At 36.9% G+C, this 27,886-nt stretch overlaps 1 protein-coding gene across 1 annotated transcript; it reads right to left on the bottom strand.

The window, feature by feature from the left end:
- Positions 1–11: 11 nt before the first annotated feature.
- On the bottom strand, positions 12–23,702 carry LOC127866467 (sulfate transporter-like). Its single transcript, XM_052406988.1, has 3 exons — positions 23,426–23,702; positions 2,699–2,805; positions 12–2,360 (listed from the first exon to the last, which is right to left on the bottom strand). Exon 3 carries the CDS (start codon positions 2,348–2,350, stop codon positions 866–868), a length of 1,485 nt encoding a protein of 494 aa, XP_052262948.1. The 5' UTR covers positions 2,351–2,360; positions 2,699–2,805; positions 23,426–23,702; the 3' UTR covers positions 12–865.
- Positions 23,703–27,886: the final 4,184 nt, after the last annotated feature.

Raw genomic sequence — 27,886 nt, 5'->3', positions numbered from 1 at the left:
ATTTTGTTGCCATTTTTTATTTACTACCATTACTGAAACTTAACAAAACGCATGTGCAAATAACGTATAATGTTGTTCGTACCATGTCATAATATAACGGAGTGTCTAAATCACTCCAAAAGAAATGTTTATGCATTTCAACGATATGGTGCACATGGTGTGGCCGTTTCCCTTCAACCATTTTCCTAGCCTGTTCCACGGCGTCTGGGAGGTCAATGAAAACGTGTTCCCTCGGTAACCCGTCGTACGCGTCCGACACTTCCAGCATCCGCAGCATGTACTTAGAGCATCGCGCAAGGTAGTCCTCGATATTAACACACTTCAGCTCAAATATGACCAGTTTCAGCATGTCCAGACCGGTACCGTCCATGAAATCAAACGGTATGCAATCTGTAATAAGGATCTTCGTTCTGAACTGGTCGGATTCATCATCCGAAGCATTATCGTCTCCGTGGTCTGCGTTACCATTTTTTAGTTTCTGTGTTTCTCCATCAATGTTGACTTCTTCTTTGTCATCGGCATTCAACAGTTAACGCAATGTTTGTTTGTTCCGATTCAGGGTCTTCCTCTGTGTCATCGTCATAATGTTCCGTGTCTTGCTCAATTATCTTGTTTATGTTCTTCCGGAACTGTTCGGCCGTGGCGAAGTACAGCGAAGCCTCCATACGTACAATCTTGATCCTCGGCAGCTCGTGGATGGATCCATATAGCTCCGAGTCCATGTAAAGGTCCTCTGAGTCAGACTTGCCAAGGATGGAAACCCAGCCTCGTTGGCTCTGATTGACCACCGACAGCAGGGACACGAGCACGCCCAGTGCGAGTCCGTATGGAATGTCTATAAAATACACGCGATGGCTACAAATATTCAGATGGTAAAATCATTTTTATTAACTTTCCAGAGTTTTGGCAGGCAAGTCATCTGTTTGAGCAAATCTTTCATAGCGACCATTATCATTGACCCCAACACAGCTTTCGGACAGGATTCGAAAAACTGACCAAAGTAAAATACCAAAGCAAGCATTATGACGAACGTGGATACACCGTTCATGGTTGTTTTTGCTCCCATAGCGGACAGCAAAGAGGCTCTTGGTGGCGCCACGCTGGCAGGAAGAATGGAAAAGAAAGCGGGAAGGATGTTACACATTCCGTATGCATTCAGCTCAATGTTCTCGTCGATTTCGTATCCGTTCCGTCTGGCGAGAATTTTGACCACCGAGATGTTCAAGAAGAAGGTGACCAGAGCTATTTGCAGAGCGTATAGCAGCAATGGGCCGACCGGAAACATGGCCGGCATAATAGGCGCATGAAAACCAAGTTCAACAACTCCTATCGATTTCACGTCAAATTTGGAAGGCAGCTGTGCAAAATAGAAAATAATTGTTAAAATGAAGTCAATTGGAATAGGAATTCTTAATTTGAATTTTTCGTTGATACCTATTTTGACAGCAATCAAAATTGCCACGCATATGAGGGAGACCAATAGATCCGGAACGTGCACAGATGAAATGTGTGCAAATACATTATAGTACAACTTTACCAGTTTTCCAAAGCCCTCGCTTGGTGGCAGTTTCAAGCCGAGTGCTAACGCTATCTGGCTACTGAAGATGTGCACGGCTACTCCCGTCGTGAAACCGCTCATAAACGACTGTGACAAGTATGTCATCAAGAAACCTATGCGGAAAATAGCCATCAAGAAGAACATTATGCCAATGTACAATGTTGCTCCGGAGACAAGTGCAATCCTTTGATCCATGTACCCTTTAGAAGACTCTAGGCTCAAAGTGTACGAAGCTGCGGTTGCGTTCATGCCATTTAACGTTTCAGACGAATTGTTCACAACAAGATGCACATAGGGCATTCCGCCTTCCGAGGCGGCAAGCATTCTAGCCTTTAGGCTTGGCTCAAGAAGCATGTCACCAATCATAATAGACGCTATGGCGTTGGTGCCAATGGAAGTGTGAGGCGAGGATCCAAATATCATGTAGATCAGCACGGGCAAAATGGTGGAGACCATTCCAAGCCAAGGGGGTAGCCCAGCCATAATGGCATACGCAAGGCCTTGCGTAAAGTGCAGACCCGTCGCAGCCAAGCCGGCTACTAAATCTGCAGCAGCATTCTTTTTAAACTCGTAGGTCTTCAAAAACTCAATGATGGGAACTCGTTTATATATTACATCCAATGCACGAGCGATGTAACCTTTTTGCACGGGTTTATGTCTCGCTTTTCTAAACGACTTTGGAACTGTCATGTATTTGCGGTCTGCTTCCGGGACGGAGGCAAACCAACGCTTGAGCATGTGTGGCCTAGGTTCAGACGACCGTTGCTCCTGATTCGCCTGTAGCTTGTCCATCTCCACGGGTCTGGAATAAAAGAAGATATTAGCTATGAATTAGGTGGAGATAAATTGGCGATTGTGGTTGAGTAACATAAATACAAAAAATAGTCTGCCGACTTTAAATTACTCCTGGAAGTTTATTAGATTTTGGCGTTTTTTTTAGTTATGCATGCATGCATTGTTCTCATCACTGTGCTCTATAAACATACGAGGAGATCAATGTTCTTTGAAGTCGTTAAGATTGTAAAAATAGATCAATATATATTGTATACGAAAATGTAGTCATAGTACGGAAAATCTTAAGTAGTTATAAAATCATTTTGAATGAAATGTTTATAAATAACTCTTTACGAATCCGCATACTCGCTAACGTGGTTGTCGTTAAAAAAATTCTCGTTGAAGTAGGCAATATTTGAAGGCGTGATCACATCCCATTTGATGCACGGTGATGTTGTTTCAATAAATGAGTACTGAAAAAGAGTTAAATATCTATTGTCGTTTGATCATGTTTGATGGAAAATTCATAATTATTTATTCAAGAATTCTCAAGCATAATGACTTTCTTTTGTTATTCAGAAACCGTACCGCATAGCAGTTTGAACGTCTCAGATATAAGAGATTCCACATAACTATGAATTTAGCCTATACATGTACGCTCGCAAAGATATGTACGCTCGCAAAGATCTAAACTCGTGCTATTTTATATTATTTAGAAATATTATATTATTTAGCCTATACATGTACGCTCGCAAAGATATGTACGCTCGCAAAGATCTAAACTCGTGCTATTTTATATTATTTAGAAACATATAGAAAATATTCGTATTTGTGTCCATGCTGTTGCCGTTACGGTATCCCTGGGGGCCCTGATTAACGGTCAGTCAACGCCCACCCCAGCAGGTGGTTAACAATGACATGACAGATGTTGATTTGGGTCAATCCGTCGTTCTCGGCACGGTATCTCGGGTACCTTGATGAAAGGACAGTCATCCCTCATACCACCAGGCATTGTTCACAATGACCTAATAGCTATGCTAATTAAAAGATTGGATAGCATGGATCGTAAACTTGCTCAGCGAGATTTCTTTCAAACAACTGTAAATAGGTTAAATTGCCGCATGCAAAAAAAAACGTGTACACACAAAGTTTCGTAATTGGGTTCTTGACGTCAAACCCTATAGAAATACTGTTACGTCATTCTATACATAGATGGTGACGTCACTACGTTATTGTCATTCTATACATAGATGGTGACGTCACTACGTTATTGTCACCTCTATCCTTAGACGCATCACACACCTCCATTTGGAGGCATTTATGACTACGACACAAAGAAGTCCGCGGACGAATGAAGAATTTGTTTTAGAAGTAAACATTATTGTTATGATTTAAAATTTAAGTGTTATTTTTTTCAGTATTATGGTCTTACGTTAGTATCAGCTAAATTTTTCGTCAGTTTTCAACAAGTTTGCTCTTTATTCATTTTTTTTAAACTGTACTTTCACTTTCGGTTGTATAACAACATGGATCTTTTATTGACGAAAGTTTGCAGTGAAATAGGGTTTAAAAATCCGCCTAAAAAGTTTCAGAAGGTGTGACTGATGCATGTTTTGAATAGAAACAATGTCATAGCTATATTGCCGACTAGTATGGGAACAATTTGAATTTCAAGTGGCTCCATTTGCATTGCAAGAGAAGTTTAAATTGACTTGTTCAGTTTGTTAAATTTGACACCCTAATTATATATTTTTTTATAAGTGACTGATTTTTTTCTTTAAATAATTCAGATCAATGAAAAATTTAGTAAAAGCACAGCATTGATGTTCTATGATGGTCATTTTTAGTGGAATAGTATGTTACAATAAAACAATTATTACTATTGTATTAATGAATTTAGATTAGTTGTCATCTTTAAATGGGGTAGTAATTCATTATATGAGATTAGCACATTATATAGTTCAAAAATGAATAACACTTTAATGACTTACCATAGTAAAATAAACTAGGATAGAATATGTTGCAGGTCATAAAATGTAAAACTGAAGTTGAAGAAGCTTTACAAATATTTAACACTGACAACACTGTTGATTTTCCACAAAAAAATCCTTCCTATCTACCTGCCCTTGTTTTTTGGGCAAATTTAAATATTATTAATATCATTGAGTTAAATTATTAAAATATCAATATTTTTATCACATTAGCTAATTATATTATTAATAATGAAATACTTTGCAAGGAAAGTCCATTTCTATTTTAATTAGTCTTAATAAGCTACTTGTAAAATTGAAAATATCAGTGACATCCAATAATTGGATTATATGCGTATGAATGCATATTTTTTTTGACAGTTACATATTACCCTATTTAATTGGATTAAAAACAACAAATTACTATAGTTCCACAACCCAGCCCAAGTTTACTCAAACAGAATTAATTCATCAATTGATCCTATTTAATTATATTAAAAACAACATGTGTAAGATTTTAAGAATATTTCCCATGTACATGTATTCCTCTAGTATTTCTCTAGTACACCAACATACATTTACTAATAATTTACATGCACTCCTTAAACAGTTTAACAAAAATAATGAATGATTAATCCAAAGAAAACAACAAACAAGCTGCTTCATATAAAAAGTTATTTACATAAGATTACATAAGCAAAATTATTATCTATTATCATTTTGATAATAAATCAAGATTATAATTAAACCAAACCATTATAAATTTATTGTGGGGTGGGGGGGGGGGGAATGTAAGCACTAAAACTAAAATAGGGGGGAAATGTCTGGGGAGGGAACATCTTAGGGGGGGGGGGCGTCCGGAATTCCTGCTAAGGGCGACATTGTTGTTATTGTGTCTTTAGAAGAAATAATTGAAGGAAAGTACTTTTTGGTGTATGCCCAACCAGAAGCATTTCTGAGCATATCAATTGGAACAGCAATATTGAGTGCATTTGAAAGAGATATAACTGTGTCATGCATTGCTTTTGATGAAGCCCACATGGTCCTTTAATGGTGGCTTTCCTATTAGGGAATTTTATACTCTTTTTTTTTTACTCTACAATCTAAATCTTTTGTCATAAAATGAGAAGTTTTATTATCCAACAGGTTTTGTGTTTGAACCTCACAAATTTTATAATACCGAAGTCCCATCATATAATCATCATCACAATCAGCAGCAGCATTATCATATTCATCAATTCATCATCATCGTTAGCACCAGCATCATTGTGTTGTATGATCAGAATTCAATACAAATACAAACACAACCATTACAACTCTTACTACTTCTACAACTAATTAAATAATTATCTACTACTACAACAAGAACAACAACTACAACTATTACTACTACTGATATTACTTCTACTGCTACTAGTCTACAACTACTACTACTACTACTACTACTACTACTACAACTATTTCTACTTCTACTACTACTACTACTACTACTACTACTACTACGACGACAACTACTACTACTACTACTACTACTACTACTACTACTACTACTACTACTACTACTACTACTACTACGACGACAACTACTACTACTACTTCTACTACTACTACTACTACTACTACTACTACGACGACAACTACTACTACTACTACTACTACTACTACTACTACTACTACTACTATGACAACTACTACTACTACTACTACTACTACTACTACTACTACATAAAATATAGGTGTTATTGTCCATTCATTCATAGCAGTCCTAATGAATCAAGGTCATTCTCTAAACATGATTAAAGTCTAAAGATGGATATAATTTGATTTTTTACAGTTTGAACATTTATTATAAGGTCATTCTCTCTTCTCTTCAAAGCATCACATTTCAATTTTACAATATAATAAAAACTTTTTAGACTTTATAATCCTTAGTCAGGATAAGATAAGAGACAAATGAATTTTTATACTTTACTTCAATTTCAGGTAAGACTAATAAATCATTTATTAAGTACTACATGTACTTGGGCTAATAAATTACACTAAGACACTCAGTGATACAATGTTCTTAGACAATCTGACAAAAAATAAAATCTATGGCCAATATATAAGTCTAAATTCATAAATACTATCACACAAAATACATTTCATCAATAACACACATTCATATTAAATGAGTTATCTCTATATATTATAAATATGGTACATAAAGTGTCAGATAGTGGTACATAAAGTGTTGGTACATAAACGGAGTGGTACATGAGGTGTGACATTCAACATTTTAAAAATCAGTAAACCATTTATGGACTTTATTGTTTTGCATAATACGCAATCAAAGCATATTTATTAAAAATTAAAACACACTGTTCATGGCTGTATCTTTTAATTTATACATGCATCAACTATTCTGGTTATTAATACATTTTTAAAATTATATATAAACAAGAGCACCACATAATGGGTGCCAAGCTAGGCTGCGGTGCAGTTTTGAAAAATGAAATTTATTATTTTTTTGAGGTTAGTGACCTTAACCTTTGACCTAGTGACCCCAAAATGGGTGTGGTGTGTAGAAACACAATACCTAGGGTTGTCCCTGAAAACAGCCGAGCTAAAATTGAGCATATAGTGTTTTTTTTCCTTCAAATTTGGGTCCGGTAAGATGACCCATTCTGATATGCAATGAAAAAAGTATATATTTTTTGCAAATGGGACCTTAAAATTCCCAATGGAAGGTTTCCAAACAAAAAATGTTTTAATAATTATATAAACATGTAAATTATCTCAAAGTCAAGCTAAATAAGTTGAACCTTAAAATATATCTTATTAAAATCACTGTTATCATCAATTTCAAAGTATTTTTAATCATAAAAGCAACATTATTAATCTCCCAAATTAACTCAAAAGAACATGTTATTTTCCAATTTAAAGGGCCTAGCCCCATTCCCTAAATGGTGGAAAAAAAACACTGGCATATAAATTAAATGGAAAACATACAATATTATGTCAAGAAAAATAAAGCTGTAAAAATCTCACCTGCTCGTCTTTGATGTTGCAATTAGCACATTCAGCATTTTCAGTATCTACTAAATAAATACATGAAAGTGCCAAATGTCCAAGATACCACGAGTCATGACGTCCTCCTCAAAATGTTAGATCCTTCGAACTCCATTTTATTTTATCCCTGATTAATACTCTCACACAGTAGGCCTACATGTACGATTCCTTGCAATGTTCACAGCGTTTATTTTAAATCGTTTACGTTCTCAAATTTCAGCAGGTATTTAATTATAAATATTTATTTATGATTTAGATTTATTTACTATTTCGAAGATACAGTATTGCAACGTGTGAATTATGGAGGTTTCGGCGAAACCCCAGTTCGGCGAATTGATTATAAATAGTAGGTGTTAAACCGGTTCGGCGAAATGATTTATAGTTGATCACGCCTTAACATAACTACATAAAAGGTGTGAATAGATCGATGTACGGCATTGCTATCACATTCAAATTGTATATTTTAATTAGCGATATTGTTTCACACTTATTATAAAGAACGCTTGGCTAAAGTGAGGCTGTCAAATTTCATCACCTGAAAACAGCTCACAGTTTGGTATCTAGTGATGAATGTCATATTATGCTGACTACTATAAATGGTCGACATTGTCACTTATGTTTTATTCCGAGACTGGTCAAAATCTCTTTTTTAGCGTCCGTACCAGTCCCAAATAAAATCTTAGTCAAGGACACCAGTATCACCCTTGACATTCGTCCCTGCCCCGTCACACCTGCCCGTTGCTTCAATTGCCAGGGCTTTGGTCATATAGCCAGCAGGGGTAAATGCTCTAATACCACCTCTTGCTGCCGCTGCGCCGGCGCTACTTGCCAAAGAAGGTGCACAAACAAATTTCGTTTGTGCGCCAACTGTGGCGGCCAGCACTCTGCATCCTACCAGGGGTGCCCCTCCTATAAGAAGGCTATCCATATAGCCACCTATGCCAATTTTTATGGGGTCACCTGGTCCGAGGCGGAGAGCAGGCTACTTGCACCTGACACTGTGAGCCACAGCGTGGGCGCCCAAAACACTATCATCACAACCGGTTCCGCTTCTTCACCTAAACATGCCTCTCCCGGTTCTATCTCGCCCCAAGCCGGGAGGACATGCACCATAGTTGAGGGGCTAGTGGGTAAGAGTACCCCCCCTCAACCTATAAATAGGGAATCCCCCCCCAAGGTTACCTTTGCGGAACCGGTGACCAAACACACACCCGATTTATGCACCACCCCCCCTGTATCGCCTATCCAGGGGGATCCACCCACTCAGAGACGCCCTCCTGTGGCTACCAGGGGGTCCTCCCCGTCCACCACGTTGACCGACGGTGCTAGCGACACAACCTGTAGTGGTCCTACACTGTCGGACGACTCTATGTTTGATATCACGGGGAGAGACTCTCTGGTGTCAGTGCACTCCAGTATATTGGAGAACCTTTCTATCTCTGGTATCTGTGAAATAGAGGAGGAACCCCGAGTTAGTGTCCCCCCTAACCGTCCCAGAATGGTCGACTCCCAGACATCCCCAATGAGCTCCCCTTCCGACAACACCAGCAGACGTAACTCGTTTGCTGGGGACTCATTTATTAAAATCAAGGGTCCGCCAGCAACAGGTCCCACCTATAGGAAAATATATCTCAGCGAGCTGGCGGATCTGGTTGCTGAGATAATAAAGGACCAGAAAAGGCCCACTGGGAGTCGAGTTATATCTTACATTTATAATAAAATTGATTCTCGATTCAAAAATTGCAGAGAATCAATAACAAAGGTTATCCCCCCTGATAAAATTTTAACTTATAAAATCCATTCTGGAACTGGGGATCCTCCAATAGTAGTAGCAGATCCAGGATGCCCCCCCCCCGGCCAGCGGTACCCGCCCTGCAAATAAGAAACACGTTCGGCTTGCCAGGACCCCCGCGAAACTCAAAGGGGCCTGTGCAGGCCACAAACTAGGAGTTAAATCTCCTCACCACTCAATTAATCAGATTAAACGCAAGTTAATTTCGCACCACTATGGACAGTAACCTGCAAATAATATCATTCAATGTTGGTGGTCTTTCCGCCAACAAATTTACTGAATTAAAATATTTTATTGACTGCAACCCTAATACCCATATTATATGTTTACAGGAAACTAAATTTTCAAATATTTCTGTAAAGCAAATACCAGGGTATAACTGCGAATTTAAGAATTATGTTACTTCAAACCAAAATATTGCTGGTGGTCTTGCCATATATGTTAAAAATACAATTAATTATGAACACCTGGGAGTGAACAACCAATTTAAATCTGATGGTAGCACTGCTATTGAGGCATTAGCAATTAAATTGGTTATTGACAAGAACCGGCCTCTTATCCTGGTCAACTTATATTCAAGAGGATGTGATCTTGAAACTCTGAACGGCCTCTTTAAGGAATTAAGGACCATTAAAGGACCCTTTGATGTAATATTCACAGGCGACTTTAATGCACATCACCCTGCTTGGGGTTCCATAAATTCAGATGCAGAAGGTCGGGCGGTAATAGAATGGTTGGACGAGCAAGATCTTATACTGCTCAATGACGGTTCTCCAACCAGGCTAAACCCCACTGGTTTAAACTACCACATTGACCTTACTGCTGTTAATGCCAGGATAGCAAGTGCGTCTGCATGGGCAACTGTTAAAGATACCATGGGATCTGATCACCTCCCACAACAGGTTACCCTGCTCAACTATATTGCACAGGGAACTGAGGCCCAATGCTCAGGGGAGCAAAAGTTTTTATTGGATAAAGCTAATTGGGCTCAGTTTAGGGACCTCTGCTCAGATCTCTCCCTTGCAGATGTTCACTCCCAGGATCCTAATCTGTTTTGTATTAACTTAACCAGCAGGATACTGTCCATGGCGGAATGTAGCATACCGGTCTCCTCCGGCAAGGTCAAAGCCAGAAATAGGGTCCCGTGGTGGAATGAGGCGTGCTCCAATGCGGTACAGGATCGTAAAAATGCTTTAAAAATCCTTAAAAAGAACCCCGCTGAGCATAATCTTCTTAATTATAGGTCCCTCGAAAATCAGGCAAAGCGGGTTATTTTGGACGCAAAAACTCAAAATTGGAAAGAATTCTGTGATTCAGCTATCATTAATAAGAAAAATACTAGGGATTTTTGGCAAAAAATTCACAGAATTAAAGGAAATTCATTCACTCCTGTACCGCTACTTAAATACAAAGGCGAAATTGCCACAACCCCATGGGACAAGGCTCAATTTTTGGTACGACATTTCCAATCTGTCTCCAGTGACTCAAACCTTCCCGTTGAAACTCTGAATTATCAAAAGCGGTTTGAGACTGAGCACCGAAATATTTTAAATGAGCCTGGGGATAATAGCACGCCTCTCAATTTACCTTTCACTATTACAGAATTATTAAGTGCCATTAACAGCAGGAGCAACACCGCCACGGGGCCTGACAAAATAGCATATTTAATGTTTAAAAATATGCCAGCCATAACTCTAAAAATCTGGCTTAACCTATTCAATCAGGTGTATAGGACAGGCAGGATACCACCCGAGTGGAAGCAGGCCACAGTGATTCCAATTCCTAAACCTGGTAAAGACAAAAATGATCCAAACTCATATCGACCAATAAGTCTAACTTCACATGCAGGTAAATTACTAGAAATAATGGTCAAAAATAGATTAGAACACTTATTGGAATCAAATAACATACTAAACCCCTTCCAGTCTGGCTTTAGGAAGGGGCGATCTACTCTTGATCAGCTAGCTAGATTACAACATGATATTCTTTCTGCAAAAAATCAAGGGCAATCAGTATTAGCAATTTTTTTGGACCTTCAGGCTGCCTTTGATTTAACATGGACCTTCGGCATATTAAAAAAGCTAGCTGACTATGGAATCACTGGATACTGTTTCCACTACCTCAGAGCATTCCTAGAGGGCCGTAAAATCCAGGTCAGGGTCGATGGGGAGTTATCAGAGGTAGCCATAACTGATCGCGGAACCCCTCAGGGGTCCGTAATATCCCCAACTCTGTTCTCCCTCATCGTAAACGGTCTACCTGATGCCGTAAAAGACTCAGGAATGGTTATCTCCCAGTTTGCCGATGACTCAGGCACTTGGTTAAAGGGGTCTAACATGTTACGCCTGCAAAAGAGGGCTCAAGCAGGCTTAGACTCCATATGGAAATGGGCAATTGAATGGGGATTCAAAATTTCTCCAACCAAAACAGTAGGAGTACTATTTGGCGAACAATTTCAGCACTCTTTGGACTTAAATTTAGGCGGCACCAAAATTATCTTTGAAAAAGTGGTGAAATTTCTAGGTATGTACCTAGATAAACAGTTAACTTTTACTCACCACTTTAAATATTTGGCAGAAAGGTGCGAAAGGGACCTAAATTTAATGAGAATGTTAAGAGGCACAGGTTTCGGATCAGATAAAAATAGCCTCTTAACACTCTACAAGTCCCTTATACGTCCAAAGCTAGATTATGGAGCCCAAATCTATGCATGTGCTAAGCCAAACGCCCTAAAAATGGTTGATGCCATTCAACACAAGGCCCTAAGGATAGCTCTGAGAGCCCTAAACTGTACACCGGGTGCACTGCTAGAGGAGGAGGCCGGTGTGTTACCTCTTGACTTGCGTAGAAAACAACAGTCCCTCAATTTCTGGGCCAGGGTTAAGTCTCGGCATGGTTCAAACCCCGTAAACAAACTTGTCGGGACTGGCACCTTCGTCAAGGGGAAAATACTTAAGCGTAAGCATGTCGCCCTACCTTTTGGTGCGAGTATTAGGACCCTGGTTGAGGATGCCGGTCTCGACAAGGTACATGTAGCAGACCTGAGGCCCTCCAAGGCCCCCCCCTGGACGCTTGGACCCATTGATGTTGACCTATCACTCTCTAATAAAATAACGAAAACTGACTTGCCACAACTCATCAAGTCAGAAGCTCTCTCTCTTATAGATAATATGTATGCTGAGCATCTAAAAATCTACACTGACGGCTCCAAATGCCCTAACTCTGGTTTGGTAGCCAACTCTTTTGTAATCCCTTCAAAAAACATTAGTAAAACGCACAGGCTCAGCAACAATCTCTCTATTTTTACAGCAGAACTTTTGGCAATTAAATTCTCTCTGTGCTGGATATTGGTCAATAAACCTACTAAAACTGCTATTTTATCAGACTCAATGTCATCTCTTGAGTCCATAAAAAACAGAAATAGCAGATCTAGGCCTGATATTTTAGCTAGCATTTTGGAACTTCATCAACAGTGCCTAGATAAATCTCTAAAGGTCACATTAGTATGGTGTCCAGCACATGTCAACATCAGTGGGAATGAACAGGCCGACAGGGGGGCCAAAGAGGGCCTCTTGAGGGGGGCCGTAGATGTTGGGGAACCCCTGGCACCTTCTGAGATCTACTCCCTGACAAAGAAATTTGTTTTGGGTGAGTGGAATCTCCGGACCGACAATTTGTCTTCCCGTCGACATACTTTTACTAGACCTGCGAAAACCCTCAGGCCGCCTGACAGATACTCAGCAAGCATTGTGCTTGACAGAGCCATCACGCGCCTGAGGATGGGAACCACCCTATTACCCGGTGGCGCAGGAAAGTATGTCCTCGGTATAGACCCTGCATGTCCTAGGTGCCAGGAACCTCTCACTGCGCCCCACATGCTGCTACACTGTCCTAACCATAAGGCGCAGAGGGACCACCTTGAAGCTGCATTGCACTCCCATGGACTAGTTTTTAACCTTACCAACGTGCTAGACCCCAAGGGAGCAGCTAGGGGCCCGGTCTTCTCTGCCCTCTCCAAATACTTACTAGATTGTCAAATAACTGACAAAATCTAGGTCATTGGGGGAGGGAGAGCAGCCAACACCCACCTAATTATACAGTCTTGTGACTGTTTTCTTTTAAAAATGTGTAATCTCTGCACAAACCTGATGTAATCAAATAATTGTGTTGGATTTGTGTCGCTTTTACACAACCTTTATTTTAGTTTTTAATGGGTTTATTGTTCTACCCCGCCCTTTCTAAATCAGGCCAATGGCATTGACCTGGTCTTCTTTATTTTAATACATTTTTTATGAGAGCATGACGTTAGTCCACCATTTACATTTTTCAGTTTTTTAATACAATCATATTTTATGGCATTTCTTACTACAAGAAAGGACGAGGCTGTCCAGTAACCTGGGATTGTTGGCTGCATTGCACCCCCTCCCTTCCTCTTTGACACCCCACCCTTTCTCCTTCAAACTCGAAGAACCATGTCGGACTGGAGTGCACGGTGCAGGGCCTTATACCATTATAAACACCTATTTAGCCCTATCTAGGACAAAGTATTGTCGACCTTGTTGAAAGTACTAATCTTGTACCTTGGAGTACATTAAGGATTACTATAACTGCTATCTTGTGTAGCAATTTCCTTATTTTTGTGAAAACTGCTATTTTATATAGCAAATTGCCTTAATTTTATTATTATTGCATTAACTCATGTTAAAATTGCTATTTTTATAGCAAATATCCTAATTTTTATATTACATTGCTATTTTATATAGCAAATTGCCTCAGTTTTACTGTCTAATTGTTAATTGTTAAAATTGCTACTTTTATAGCAAATATCCTAATTTTTATATTAAATTGCTATTTTATATAGCAAATTGCCTCGGTTTTACTGTCTAATTGTCATCTTGGATACCATATAAGGTACTTTAGTACTATTTCTTCCAATGTTATCATCAGTACACTAATAATATTGGATAGATTAGAGCTTTTAGGGTTTATCTTAACGTATCTAGGTAATATTTGGTCTTTTTACCATTTTACATCTTACCATTATCAATTTTCCTTCAATAGTATACAAACTATTTTTTATTGACCGTGCACTCCCTCTGGTCCAGGGGAAACAACCATTGTAGACTTCATCATCATAATTACCTCCCTTGTACAACTGAGTGACACCACCCCTGCTGGCTCTTCTTTTCCCCCACCCATATCGGCCTACACTTCCATAAAATCTCTCCTTCTTTCAACCCTCCAGGGTGGCAACATGTATTTTAAATATATAAATGCATATAGTCCTGTACATATTGTAAATAATGTACATCTTGTACAAATTTAGCTGTCTGTCTTATTTTTAACTGTAAAGTACATTGTCTTACCCTTAATTTTTATGTGGCCCTATGAAGGTGACCGTTTGGAGACACGTAAGTTATTGCCCTTAACATAAGGGTTTATTACTAAACCCACTTTTAAAATATTGTTTTATTGCCACTCTGGGGGGATCTCTCTTTCCTATAGCCCAATCCTCCTTAAGTTCCATACAGACAGGGTCTTATGTTGGAGCATTACGGCTATATTCCCTGTCTGCAAGTGTTCAACATTGAGCCACATACATAAACTTGTACTCATTAATTTTTTAATAACTCAATACTTAATTGCAATATTAATATATAATTGAGAGTTACACGCTCTATGTGACATCATATATTGTCTTTTTTTTTCCTTTCCTTCTCATATAATTGCATTTTCACATGCAACTTCACTCTACATTTGAGAGCTGTTAAATCAGGCTCTGGCATCCCTATTAATAAATGTTCTTAGATATAAACATATCTCTCTTATGATTAGATCTTGTTGTTTGGCATTTAGTTTAAACTTTAAACATACACATAAAAATGGTACTTGACTATGCATGTAAACATATTGTGGCAATGTTCAACCACTTTGTGATCTGGAAAACCCTCAAATATTATTATATTGTTACACAAACATATTACACATCTGTGTATTCCTTTTTCTATAATTAATATATTAAATAGTCCTATTTGGATTCAAATTTTTAAACTACAGATCACAAAGTCTAAAGACTCCAACAAACCCATTGCAGTATATACTGAACAATGGGTCTGGTAATGATGCTGCCACATACAACAGTATGTGTGTTTTCACCATCTTTACTTATAAAAATTGGGCTATTCTTTCTCTCTCTCCTCCTTAAAAAACAATACAAAGAATAACATACAATAACAACATCATATGAATGATATAAATTAATAATAAGCACAGTAATGTAACAAAAAACATAGTAATCTAATACTATAAAACAAATCCAGGTTCTTTTGGATTAACTCATTCTTGTTCTTTCATTTATATTTTTGCATATCAACCATCATTGTTTACTTTTTCTTAAAAGTACAAAGTCAGCCGTGGGAAAATCTATTTTAAAACGGATTGACCTACTGGCAATCCTTAATAAGAAATTTCGGCCAATCAGCGCCATCGTTATATAAGCGCATCAACCAATTAAAACGCCGCTTTTTAACCGCGTTAGGCCTATTCACTGTATAGCACTGCGTCTTTTTAACGCTTCATATAAAGGTTATATATTTTTAAACCAATAGATTTTTATTAAGGCACCGCACCAACACTGCAAAGTTTTATATTTATACCAATGGTACAGCCCAGTAAAATCGGGCTGTCCATTTTATGGCCGTTTTCGGCTTTTTATGCAGAGTTCTATGTTAAGCAGTGTGCTCGGGCAATGGTTTTTAACCGAAGTCCCGAGGGTAAATAACCCCAATAGTCAGTTATGTTTTATTCTAGCTATCATGGCGAATGAATACCCTTGTATAAAATGCTTGAAAAATGTGACTCGGCGTATGCACGCCGTAAGTTGTGACGGTTGTGGTCGGTGGCAGCATCGTAAATGCGACACCGGTATTACATCTGAGCAGTACCGCTTGATGTCAAGTGGACAACTGACCATGGAGTGGTCTTGTTTGGATTGCAATTTGGACAGTGAGGTTCGTCAATTGTCGTCAACAACAGTGTATGACGAAATACCCCCTGATACAAGAAAAGTATCCCTAATTCTCCAATCCGGGAACTGTCCCAAACATACACTGTCCAATAAATATTGTGTATCCCAAGTGTTTCATGTGTTGTCATGTCAATGCATATATTACGGTGAATTGTATAAGTAAATAAGGTAATTATGACTATGTGTTATGTATAATCACTTGCAAGTAAATTTGTGTATATGAATATGTTGAACAATTGTTAAAAGGTATTTCAATAAAATATTACACTACACACTGTTTTTCCTTTGTATTTATTCACACGATTAAATACTCATGCATACTGTTTAATTGCTCCTCGTGCGCTGATTTGAGCAATCAACTACAATAGTAATTGATCTGCTAATAGGCAACACAATAGTGTTTGCTAACACTTCGCCGACAATTTGTATGTGATAGCAATGCTGTACATCGATCTATTCACACCTATTAAGTAGTTATGTAAAGGCGTAATCAACCATAAATCATTTCGCCGAACCGGTTTAACACCTACTATTTATAATCAATTCGCCGAACTGGTGTTTCGCCGAAACCTCCAGTAACCCAACGTGTTTAGTTAGTCTAATTTCGTGTTTAGTGATTCTTACAAACAATAGCTGACATGAAAAGTGGCTCCTTTTGAAGCACAAACTGCATCCAAATATATATTACAGCTGGCCCGGTTTGATGGAGCCTGTTTTTGATAATAATTAATTACCATTTTTCACTTCCGCGTTTATTATGTTTTCCAACGCCATGATGGAAAAAAGTCCGTTTCCCACAATGCTTAGCGCGCATTCACACAGGTCAGTAAGACCGGTGTCGCGTGAGAATTGGCCAGTCGCCAAATTATCGATCGCTCCGCCCACATAGTCACGTGGTCTAGTGATTAGAAAACTCCGACAAGCAGATCGCAATTATAGCGGATTACGTGAGGGAAATTCTATATTTGTAATGATTTATTATGCTCTTTTCTATAAAATAAATTATTAAAGCCGCACACTAACCTAAACTGCTTTGTAAAACGTTAATACAATCATAAAAACTTTAGAGAGAAATGGCGTAATCAACATAAATGAGTTAACGGCAGACTGACTATCAGAAACGTTTCTTATACATATTAAATAGGGAAGTGATGAAAAATCCGTTGTAAAAATGAGCATTTATTTCATATTGATTTTGAACTTGTAATCAACCGTCTGACAGTGAACCCGGTGGCTATTCATATATAATTTTGAAAATATTTTTATTAAATGCAAATGACATATCCATATCATGATGGGTTTTTAGTTTCTTAAAAATGTTTAGATCTTTGTTTTATTGTGTAATTTATAAAAAGACACCGATTTTTTTTATTTGGATATAAATTAAATTTTAATTGTAACCATAATTTAATACAGGCGTAATTTCGTGGTTTCATTAACAGATAGTCTAATATGCATTTTATTTCATTTATGTTTAATGCGAACCTGTTACATTTTACTATCAAAAATGAAATGTTGGTATTACGGTACTGTTCACGAACATTCGAATTGAATACATTTAGCATATTATGCATTTGTTTATTTATAACAAGATGGCCCTTATATGTTAATTGCACTTTTCACATTTCTCCCCGTATCAATATATGTTGTATTAGAAATTTTGTTGTTGTATTATAAGCCGTACATTTTACACTTAAAATCGCTTTAAGCTGGCTAAGCCGCGTTAAAATCACCTTTGTGTTGTTTTTACTTTAGTTAAAACAATATTTAAGTTAACAATTTATAATGATTTCCCTTGTTTATGATCCAAAGAAAATAAATATATAATTGGAAATCATTTAAGTAATTAAATAGTTTTCTTTTCTTGTGTACAGTACCTAACAATACATTAATGTTTCTTCATTCTGAGATCCACGCAACATACTGTTATTTATTAATCATCGACAATTACGCTGAGATTAATAAGCACGTGTGGCAATTATTATGTTGCCCAAACTGCTTAATAATATTGTGCATCAAACGGTATAACACGTTTTATAGAACACACACCTGGTGTGGTTAAACAATTTATTGTTTTTGTTTTCTCATTACTCGTTCATATGTTCAAGAAATAAAGATAGAATAATAACCTTTTATAAAGTATGTATAGCACCTACAATTTTGAATAATGATCGAACAGTAATGATCATGCATTTGATATAAAATCTGTGTAAACTCTTAAAAATTACGTCCATTCCATATGTACAACACGCTTTGTTTGTCGGACAAAATGGCGGCCAGATAAGCGTTGCTGAGGGGTGTGTGAAAAATCGATATCTGATTGGCTGATCGACAAAATGTGGGCGGAGTTGGCGACTGGTCAATTGCAAGACCGTGAGGCAGTTAAGATATACAGGAAGACAACAGGTTTTGCGCATGCGTAGTATGTTATAAACATGTTCGTGAGGAATGCAAGACAGTATCCTTGTATTATATCAACGATTCTTACCCTATTTTATGATTATTGCAAATGGTGAATGATTTAGATGCTGAAAGTACACTCAAAACCCCCGAACAAGATCGTCACGATTTGTACTCGTTAGTTTTCTTATTGCGTGAACACAAAAAATAACATTGTTATTATAATGTAAGCAGATTGATTCGGCCCCAAGCTATTTCGGTTATTTAGTTGGGGATATAATCTGGGTCATTTATTATTAAAGCTTATTATAACTACCAAGTTTTAGTTTCAAATAGTCGTTGTGATGCGTCGTTTTACTTGGTATTCCAAGATGTTCACATGCAGGCGTGTTGTTTGTTTTGCAAATGTTCAGACAGAATTTGTTAAAAAATGTTAACATTAACTACTAGGATTGCTTAAAAACATACATATTTATAAAAAAAATTGAAAATCAATGTGAGACAGACTCCCAGTATAGGCGCAGTGTGTCAATGCCCTAGAGGAGCTTTGCAATTAAAGTGAAGAAAAAGAAAGCTTCAAATATTTTAAGCATAGGCAGACATATGACCATGGGAATAGTATTGTACTGTAACACACTGACAATTTTTATTATGTCATCCAGTGTGGTCAGTTTCTGATATTAGAGCGAGCCAGAAAACTGGGCCTACCCAAACTAAGTTGTTTCTGGCATTTTGTATATTACGTATTTTTCAGTGAAAAAATCATAACTAATTTAAATATAAATGTATTTTAGAAATTTAAAACAAATTATGCAGCAGTAAAGGACTAGGTATATGTAAATCTCTACAAAAGATGACAACGTATTGCACAATCATTCTAAAAATGAATTGACTAATTAAAACCTCATATTAGTTTTTTGTGGCAGTTGTTTGTTTTTGTTGTTTTTTAATAATGTTTATTCAAGGAATGGTTGAAAGTATGTCAACATTCTTCCATCAGGGATAAAACTTTCTTATAACTGATAATAATAATTATTATTATAAATGATTGTTAGTATGGTTATGATATTATGTATAAGCCATAATCTGTATTGTCAGTATCTTTGATAAAATTGTTATTCTAGTGTTATTATTAATGAGAGTGAATCAATCTCAATGCAGAGTTGTTCCTTGCTCTCACATACACCTCTGCAACGGGCTCAGCATCTATTAGAAAAAGAACCGTGTTTAAACCGAACAAACATATTCAAAGTATATTTAATTGCACATTGAGGATAGAAAACATTTTACAATGAAATACCACCACCCATGATTGTAGGGAAACTTTGACCCCTTCATTTATGTCCAATCATTATCTGATCTACATGTAACAGGAAATTCCTCCCTTGAATTATTTATTATGTTGTACTTGTATTGAACAGGTTTGATACTAGCCAATGTATACAATGTATCTTTATTCAGAATTGTTCTCAGACAGAGATATTAAAGCAATTTATTTTCTTATAAGATTCATTATATTGGGGTTTTAGTTAATAATATTGATAGTTTTAGTATATTGATATTTCATTTTTTGTATTCAAACAAAAATGACTTAATTTTTAATAATGGAAAATATATGAACCATGCAAAATCATACAAAAATGGACTTAAGCTGTAATGTGTTGCAGATTCACAGAGGCGTGTAATGTGATGTTGTTCTGTTGTGTAAGATAGATAGATAAAAATATTCTTCATGGAATTTGTAAATAATACCACAGATAAAATATTGTTGAAGGTAAATAGTCTGCAAGTTGCTCATTTTCCTCTAACATGCCCTTGTATTTCAAAAAAGAATACTTTCCAGGCCAGAGGAAAGAGGTTTGGGTTCATATCCCAACAGGGGCTTCAGAGGACATGCACTTTGGGACTAATAATTTTATTTGCTTAACTTTATCCTTAAACTCAACCAAAGCATCATGCAAATGCATTGACAATAATCTTTAATAATGCATAAATGAAAAGACATAAAACTTATGAATTGAAATCATTTTAGCTCCTCTATTATATATGAAATATATATAGTGGAGCTATCCTACTCACCCCGGTGTCGGCGTTAGCATAAGCGATAGAGTGCAAATGTTAAAGTTTGCGTACCACCCCAATTATTTTCCATGTCCCTTTACATACTGCTTTAATATTTTGCATACTTCTTGACCAACATGACCCCAACCTATAAACAAGAGCAGAACACTGTATCAAGCATTTTGTAAGAATTATGGCCCTTTTTCACTTATAATATGCATATTATTTATAAATCTATGTAAAAGTTTGCGTACCACCTCAATATTTTTCTATGTCCCTTGACATATTGCTTAAACATTTTGCATACTTCTTTACCAACATGATCTCAATCTATAAACAAGAGTAGACAACTTTATCAAGCATTTTGACAGAATTATGGCCCCTTTATACTTAAATAATTGAACATTTGGTTAAGTTTTGTGTTTTGGTCCAATTTACTCCTAAAGTAGCATAGCTATTGCTTTCAAAATTTTAAAACTCGCTAACTATCATAAGGGGACTGTACAGGGCAAGTTGCATAACTCTGGTTGGCTTTTTAATGGAAGTATTGCCCTTTTTTGTCTCAGTAACTTTGAATATTTTGTTAAATGTTGTGTTTAGATCCACTTTACTTCTAAAGTATCAAGGCTATTGCTTTCAAACTTCCAATACTTTCTTACTATCATGATGGAACTGTACCTGGTAATGAGACCTTGACCTTTGAACGACCTTGACCCTCAAGGTAAAATTAATAAATTTGCTTATATTGCCTTAACTTCTTTATTTATGATCAAGGTACCTGTAGCAGACCTGAGCCCCCCCCCCCCCTGGACGCTTGGACCCATTGATGTTGACCTATCACTCTCTAATAAAATAACAAAAACTGACTTGCCACAACTCATCAAGTCAGAAGCTCTCTCCCTTATAGATAATTTGTATGCTGAGCATCTAAAAATCTACACTGACGGCTCCAAATGCCCTAACTCTGGTTTGGTAGCCAACTCTTTTGTAATTCCCTAAAAAAATATTACCAAAACGCACAGGCTCAGCAACAATCTCTCTATTTTTACAGCAGAACGTTTGGCAATTAAATACTCTTTGTGCTGAATATTGGTCAATAAACATACTAAAACTGCTATTTTATCAGACTCAATGTCATCTCTTGAGTCTATAAAAAACAGAAATAGCAGATCTAGGCCTGACATTTAAGCTAGCATTTTGGAACTTCATCAACAGTGCCTAGATAAATCTTTAAAGGTCACATAAGTATGGTGTCCAGCACATGTCAACATCAGCGTGAATGAGCAGGCCGACAGGGGGGGCAAAGGGGGGGCCTCTTGAGGGGGGCCGTAGATGCTGGGGAACCCCTGGCACCTACTGAGATCTACTCCCTGACAAAGAAATTTGTAGTGGGTGAGTGGAATCTCCGGACCGACAATTTGTCTTCCCGTCGACATAATTTTACCAGAACCGCGAAAACCCTCAGGCCGCCTGACAGATACTCAGCAAAGTATGTCCTTGGTATAGACCCCGCATGTTCTAGGTGCCAGGAACCCCATACTGCGCCCCACATGCTGCTGCACTGTCCTAACCATAAAGGCAGAGCGACCACCTCGAAGCTGAATTGCACTCCCATGGACTAGTTTTAAACCTTTCCGAAGTGCTAGACCCCAAGGGAGCAGCTAGGGGCCCGGTCTTCTCTGCCCTCGCCAAATACCTTCTGGATTGTCAGATAACTGACAAAATCTAGGTCATTGGGGGAGGGAGAGCAGCCAACACCCACCCAATTATTCAGTCTTGTGACTGTTTGTCCTTTAAACTGTGTAATCTTTGCACAAAACTGACGTAATCTAGTAATTGTGTTGGATTTGTGTCTCCTTTACACAACTTTTATTTTAGCTTTTAATGGGTGTATTGTTCAACGCTGCCCTTTCTAAATCAGGCCAATGGTATTGACCTGGTGTTCTTTATTTTAATACATTTTTTATGAGAGTATGACGTTAGTCCACCATTTACATTTTTCAGTATCTTAATATAATCATATTTTATGGCATTTCTTATTACAAGAAAGGACGAGGCTGTCCAGTAACCTGGGATTGTTGGCTGCATTGCACCCCCTCTCTTCCCCTTTGACACCCCACCCTTTCCCCTTCAAACTCGAAGATCCATGTCCGACTGGAGTGCACGGTGCAGGGCCTTATACCATGAAAAACCCTTATTTAGCCCTATCCAGGGTAATACCAATCCCTTCGTATTATTGTCGATTTTAATGATATTGCTAATTTTCGATCATAGCAAATTTTGTACCTTGTAGTACATTAAATCTTGTTATAACTGCTAATTTGTGTAGCAAATTTCCTTATTTTTGTGTAAAACTGCTATCTTATATAGCAAATTGCCTTAATTTTTTCTCAATACTGCTATTTCTACACCATAGCAAACTTTTTACTCTGTCAGGGGTTTTTTTTAGAGAAAGGGGAAGACGCTGGACGCTGGGTGAAAGGGGAAAAAAGAGTGCGAAAGAGACATTTTAGGGGAAAAAATAAAAACTGTTCATTTCAATGTCTATAACTCATCAAAAGAGGCTTGTCTCTGTCCTTTTTGTTCCTTAAACAAATTGCAGGTGTAGATCTAATAATGGGAAATGTTTTCAACTATATTTCTGTACTGGGGCCGGGGGACGATGTCAATTTTGTGATTTCAATTTCATGATGAATGGGTTTACGATCTTGATCTGCTACAGTATTGGAAGGGAAAGGAGCGGCAGCTGCCGATTGTCTACTTTCACTTTCACAATGTTCGATGTTGATTACCTCAGAATCCTGCTGGGTTAAAACGGTTTTCGATGATCCTTTTTAAACAAATGCCTCAATGCGTTCAGTATTTTCCAAGTCCGAATGTTTTATTTTGTTTGTGTAGGAACGCCAATTGTGATACATTTTTTTTCTGTTTTCATGTTTATATCTTGGCTTGCACATAGCCCGGATGAAAATTCGACTGGTTTCCGGTAATTAATTGACGAAACACCCTTCTCGCGCAAGACCGGTATCCAGTAAAATAGTCACATGATTATTACGATTAGTTGCCCAGTTTACATGTCGTAATTTAAGAGCTATATTTAGAATAACTGGGATTCCCAGATTTTTTGTGTTCGTCTGGAGAGAGAGAGCGAGATCGTTGTACATGGTGCAAATTGGATAATTGTCGCATGCTCAAAGGAAAAATAAACATTTCTTTGAAAGAAAATATTATAATTTGGTGAAAAATGATATTTTTGGTGTGGAAATTGTATTTTGAGGGGAAAAATTCTGGTAGGGGAAGACGCCGAATATCGGCGTCACTTTCTTAGTAAAAAAAAACCCTGTCTGTATTACACTAATTCATGTTAAAATTGCTATTTTATATAGCAAATTTCCTTAATTTTATGTTATATTGCTATTTTATATAGCAAAGTGCCTCGGTTTTTCTGTTTAATTGCCATTGTACATACCATACAAGGTACTTTAGTACTATTTCCTCCATTGTTTTCAACAATATACAAATAATATTGATTGGATTAGAGCTTTTTGGGTTTGTTTTACTGCATCTAGGCAATATTTGGTCTTTTTACCATTTTACATCATACCTTTTTCCAATTTTCCTTCAATTGCACAATGCTGTTACGTTGTTTACAAAATTTGGTAGATTTTAATTGTACATGGAGAGATACTTTATAATGATCAAATACTTGTAAAAGATTCGCTCGGTCAAACGAGAAAAGTTTATGTTCAATACTATTTTAATGAACAGTTGAATAACATAAATGTAAACAATTCTCGTACAAACTGGTCCTCACAGGTTCGCCTTATACTTCAATCGTGTGGTTTATATTTAATATGGATATAGCCGAACTCGGTTAAAATAGAAACATTCATCCCAAAGCTTAGAATCAGACTTCGCGATATCTATATTAGACTTTGGCGGTCAGGACAAGAAGACTCAATGTCTCTTGGTGTATATAGAGAAGTAAAACTTAATTTGGAAAAGTCAGCATAAAAAAGCAAGTTAGGTAAACAACAATTCAAAAAATGTATTGGCCAAATTACATGTATCATCCCACTAATAAAATATTGAAATCGGTCGACAGAATAATGTGCCAAGATAAGATAGAAAACGCACTCCCTGCAATCTTAATAATACTGAAAACGAGTTTCCATTTGTTCTTAAGTGTCCCATATACTAGTTTATCCATATTCGGAGAGAATATATTTCAAAATATTTATAAAACTATACGAATATGCGTAAATATATACGTTTGTTACAAAGCGAAAATAAAACTTCTAAAAAAAGTTGGCAACATACTGCCATAAAGCCTTCCAACTAAGAGACACGTTAATGTCTACTGTTGAAAATTATCAATTCGGTCACTTACATGTATATAATACTCTGATTGTTCACGTCATGTTGAATGTTCAGTATGTGTATAAAATTTATTTTTTTTCGGCGTAAGTGGTATTAAGCCAGCTTTTCACCCTGACTTGACCTTTGTAAGTGTCCAATAATATTCAAATAAAATTTCCCGCGGCTAGGTACGAATGAATACACTTCATTTATTCCATTGGCTGATTTGAGTATAACACCAGAACATTGGAAACATATCCGCGTCTTTGTAACACTGTTTTACTGCATGAAACAATTTTATTTCTAATGAAAAGGCTCAATAGATAGAACAGTTTTACAATCAATTTTCGACATAAATACAGTTTGTGCGTTCACCTTTTATTTTCAGAGAATTACCAGCGCAAAAGCGTTTATACTAAAGGCTATATTCTCATATTTAGTACTTACTTGCATTGCATTTCAACCCGCGAGGTTTCGGGTCAATTCGCGGCCAGTGTGTTAAAGTCAGAGTTTATATACAGTTCATCACCGGAGTTCGCAGAAGGGGTTGCGATCTTTTCATTGAAGGAAAAAATTGGAATCTATGCTATTTTTGTCTGATGGAGTAAATAGTTCGTTTAATCGCTTTGTCGATATATCAATATTTTAGGCACAGCTGTTGCCTTGGTCGTGTACAGTTGGCTTAAACAAGCCGTCGTTTCGGCAGCAGAATTGTTACCTAACTTTAATGCATTGCATTCCAATCCGCAAGGTATCAAGGTCAGTTTGCGGTCAGTTGCAGAAATCTTTATATAAACGCCGTCTCGTAAACTTTGTGCACTTGAAGTCTGTTTTGATCAGAAAGACACTAAATAAAGATATTCGGCGATATTATTGTGGTATGTCAATCATCGATTTTAATATGTTTTCAACATTTGCATGATAAGGACCAATTTTGATAAAATTAATTAGAAATATTTATCCATTTAGACCAGTTTATTAAGCATGAGCACAATAATTCACTATACTATAATTATGCAATTAAATAAGATTCGAGTATTGCCGGCTGACCTATATGCACTCGTTTATTTTCATGTTTCTTGTGTTTTTCTATTCTGTAAATATAGATATCTGAGTAATAATATCACATAAAGCAAAATAAGCCACGAAATCTGGCGCAACACACATAATTGATTTGCTTGTGATGTAGCTAAGAACTGCGCAGAAAAAAGGCATCCGCTACTTTTTATCTCATAGAGATAACTTTTGATAGTTCATAAACATCGACCACAATCAACGCCGTATATCTTTTTTAAAGATATTTCTTGTTAATATTGAATGAATTGTATATATTGTTGCTAAAGTAAATGTGTCGCACGTGTTGTCTAAAGCGTACGATACTATTTCATTTTCTACGAGCAAATATACCCATCCAGATCGACTATATTTTGTTCCATATAGTCGGTCGACGTTGGGGTATGATTCAATTAAATTGTCTAGTGTATATTAATGTAGATATTACAATGAGAAGTTCAAGATTGCTCTCTAAATAAAAAAATTAATATTAACTATAGAACCATATACCTATAGTTAGCTATAGTTTCGTTTACATGTCGGTGGTCAACTAAAGGATAATACTTTAACAAGACTTAACTACAATTAAGTGTAAAATAGATGGAGGTATTATTTTACTTAAAAAAAACTTTAATATTATCAGCATTTTAAATCCTATATTTCTAATTTAACTACGAATAATAATAACATACAAGTATTAAGTTTGATTTATGCGATTATGGGCATTCCATATGACTCCACATTTATGGGTTTTTTATTTTAAAAAAATCTAAGTTTTGAATGTATAAACAATATATTCTTATATATGAAGTTTGAAATAATTGTATTTTTCATCAATGAAAAATGGTGCAGAATAATGCAATACGTGTTGCAATCATAAAACTACAATTTGACAGTATGGGGTCACTGATTAATAACACTATCAAAAACAAGAAAACGTAATTATTTCTTATATTGAAAATTGATCTTTCTTCGAAATGATGTATGATTTGTATTTACTTCAGGCTTTTATTGTATATGTATGTAAATGACGATGAGGTTAACATGCGTCTGTCTGTTCTGTTCTGTACCGCTGACCTACCGCTTTAACCCATTTATGCCTAGTGTCTAGAAAAAAGGCCTTGGCAAATAGCGTACACCCTGATGAGACGCCGCATGATGGTTGTGATAAGTGTTTGGACTTGCGGAATACTGTGAACATTTAGCTGGATAAATGCTTCAACTCATGGATCTCCTCTTTTCATGAACAAATGTGTATACGGGTTTTAATTTTATATTTTCTTACCTGTTTTTGAATGTCGCTGATCCATTTTCTTGTATATAACCGAGAGGCAGCCGAGAATGAACAGGGCATAGGCGCTCGATGTCAATGACAATGTTTTTTTAAATTTATTTATTTAACATTTCCGTTGCTTTAGAAAATGGCGAGTGATTTACCTTGTCAATATCTATACATACATAGTCGAACTATCTTTTTTTAAGAAAACGTTTGGTAGGAAGATTTTTATTAATTTAGTATGTGTATGCATTATAATAAACAACGGGTAACTAAAAATAAATAAATAAAAAATAAACGTTGTCATTGATATCGAGCGCCTATGGAACAGAGAGGCAGCATTTTGACAGAGACGCCACCGATATGCATATACACCGTGTATTTAAGTCGCCTGCTCAACAGACTGTGTAAGTTAAGAAATGGTAACGGTAAAACACCTCAATGCGTTACTAGTGTAGTGCCAGTGACATCCGGTGCCACGCCCCCTGCAGAGTGGTACCCGGCTTGCGTCGTTCATGTGACGGGACCATGCTGCATGATGTGGAGCCAGTGGGATGGACGCAGA

Source organism: Dreissena polymorpha, chromosome 2 (assembly GCF_020536995.1).
Source record: "Dreissena polymorpha isolate Duluth1 chromosome 2, UMN_Dpol_1.0, whole genome shotgun sequence".
Taxonomy (NCBI): domain Eukaryota; kingdom Metazoa; phylum Mollusca; class Bivalvia; order Myida; family Dreissenidae; genus Dreissena; species Dreissena polymorpha.
The sequence above is the reverse complement of the archived record's forward strand: the minus strand, read 5'-3'. Positions and strand labels throughout refer to the sequence as shown.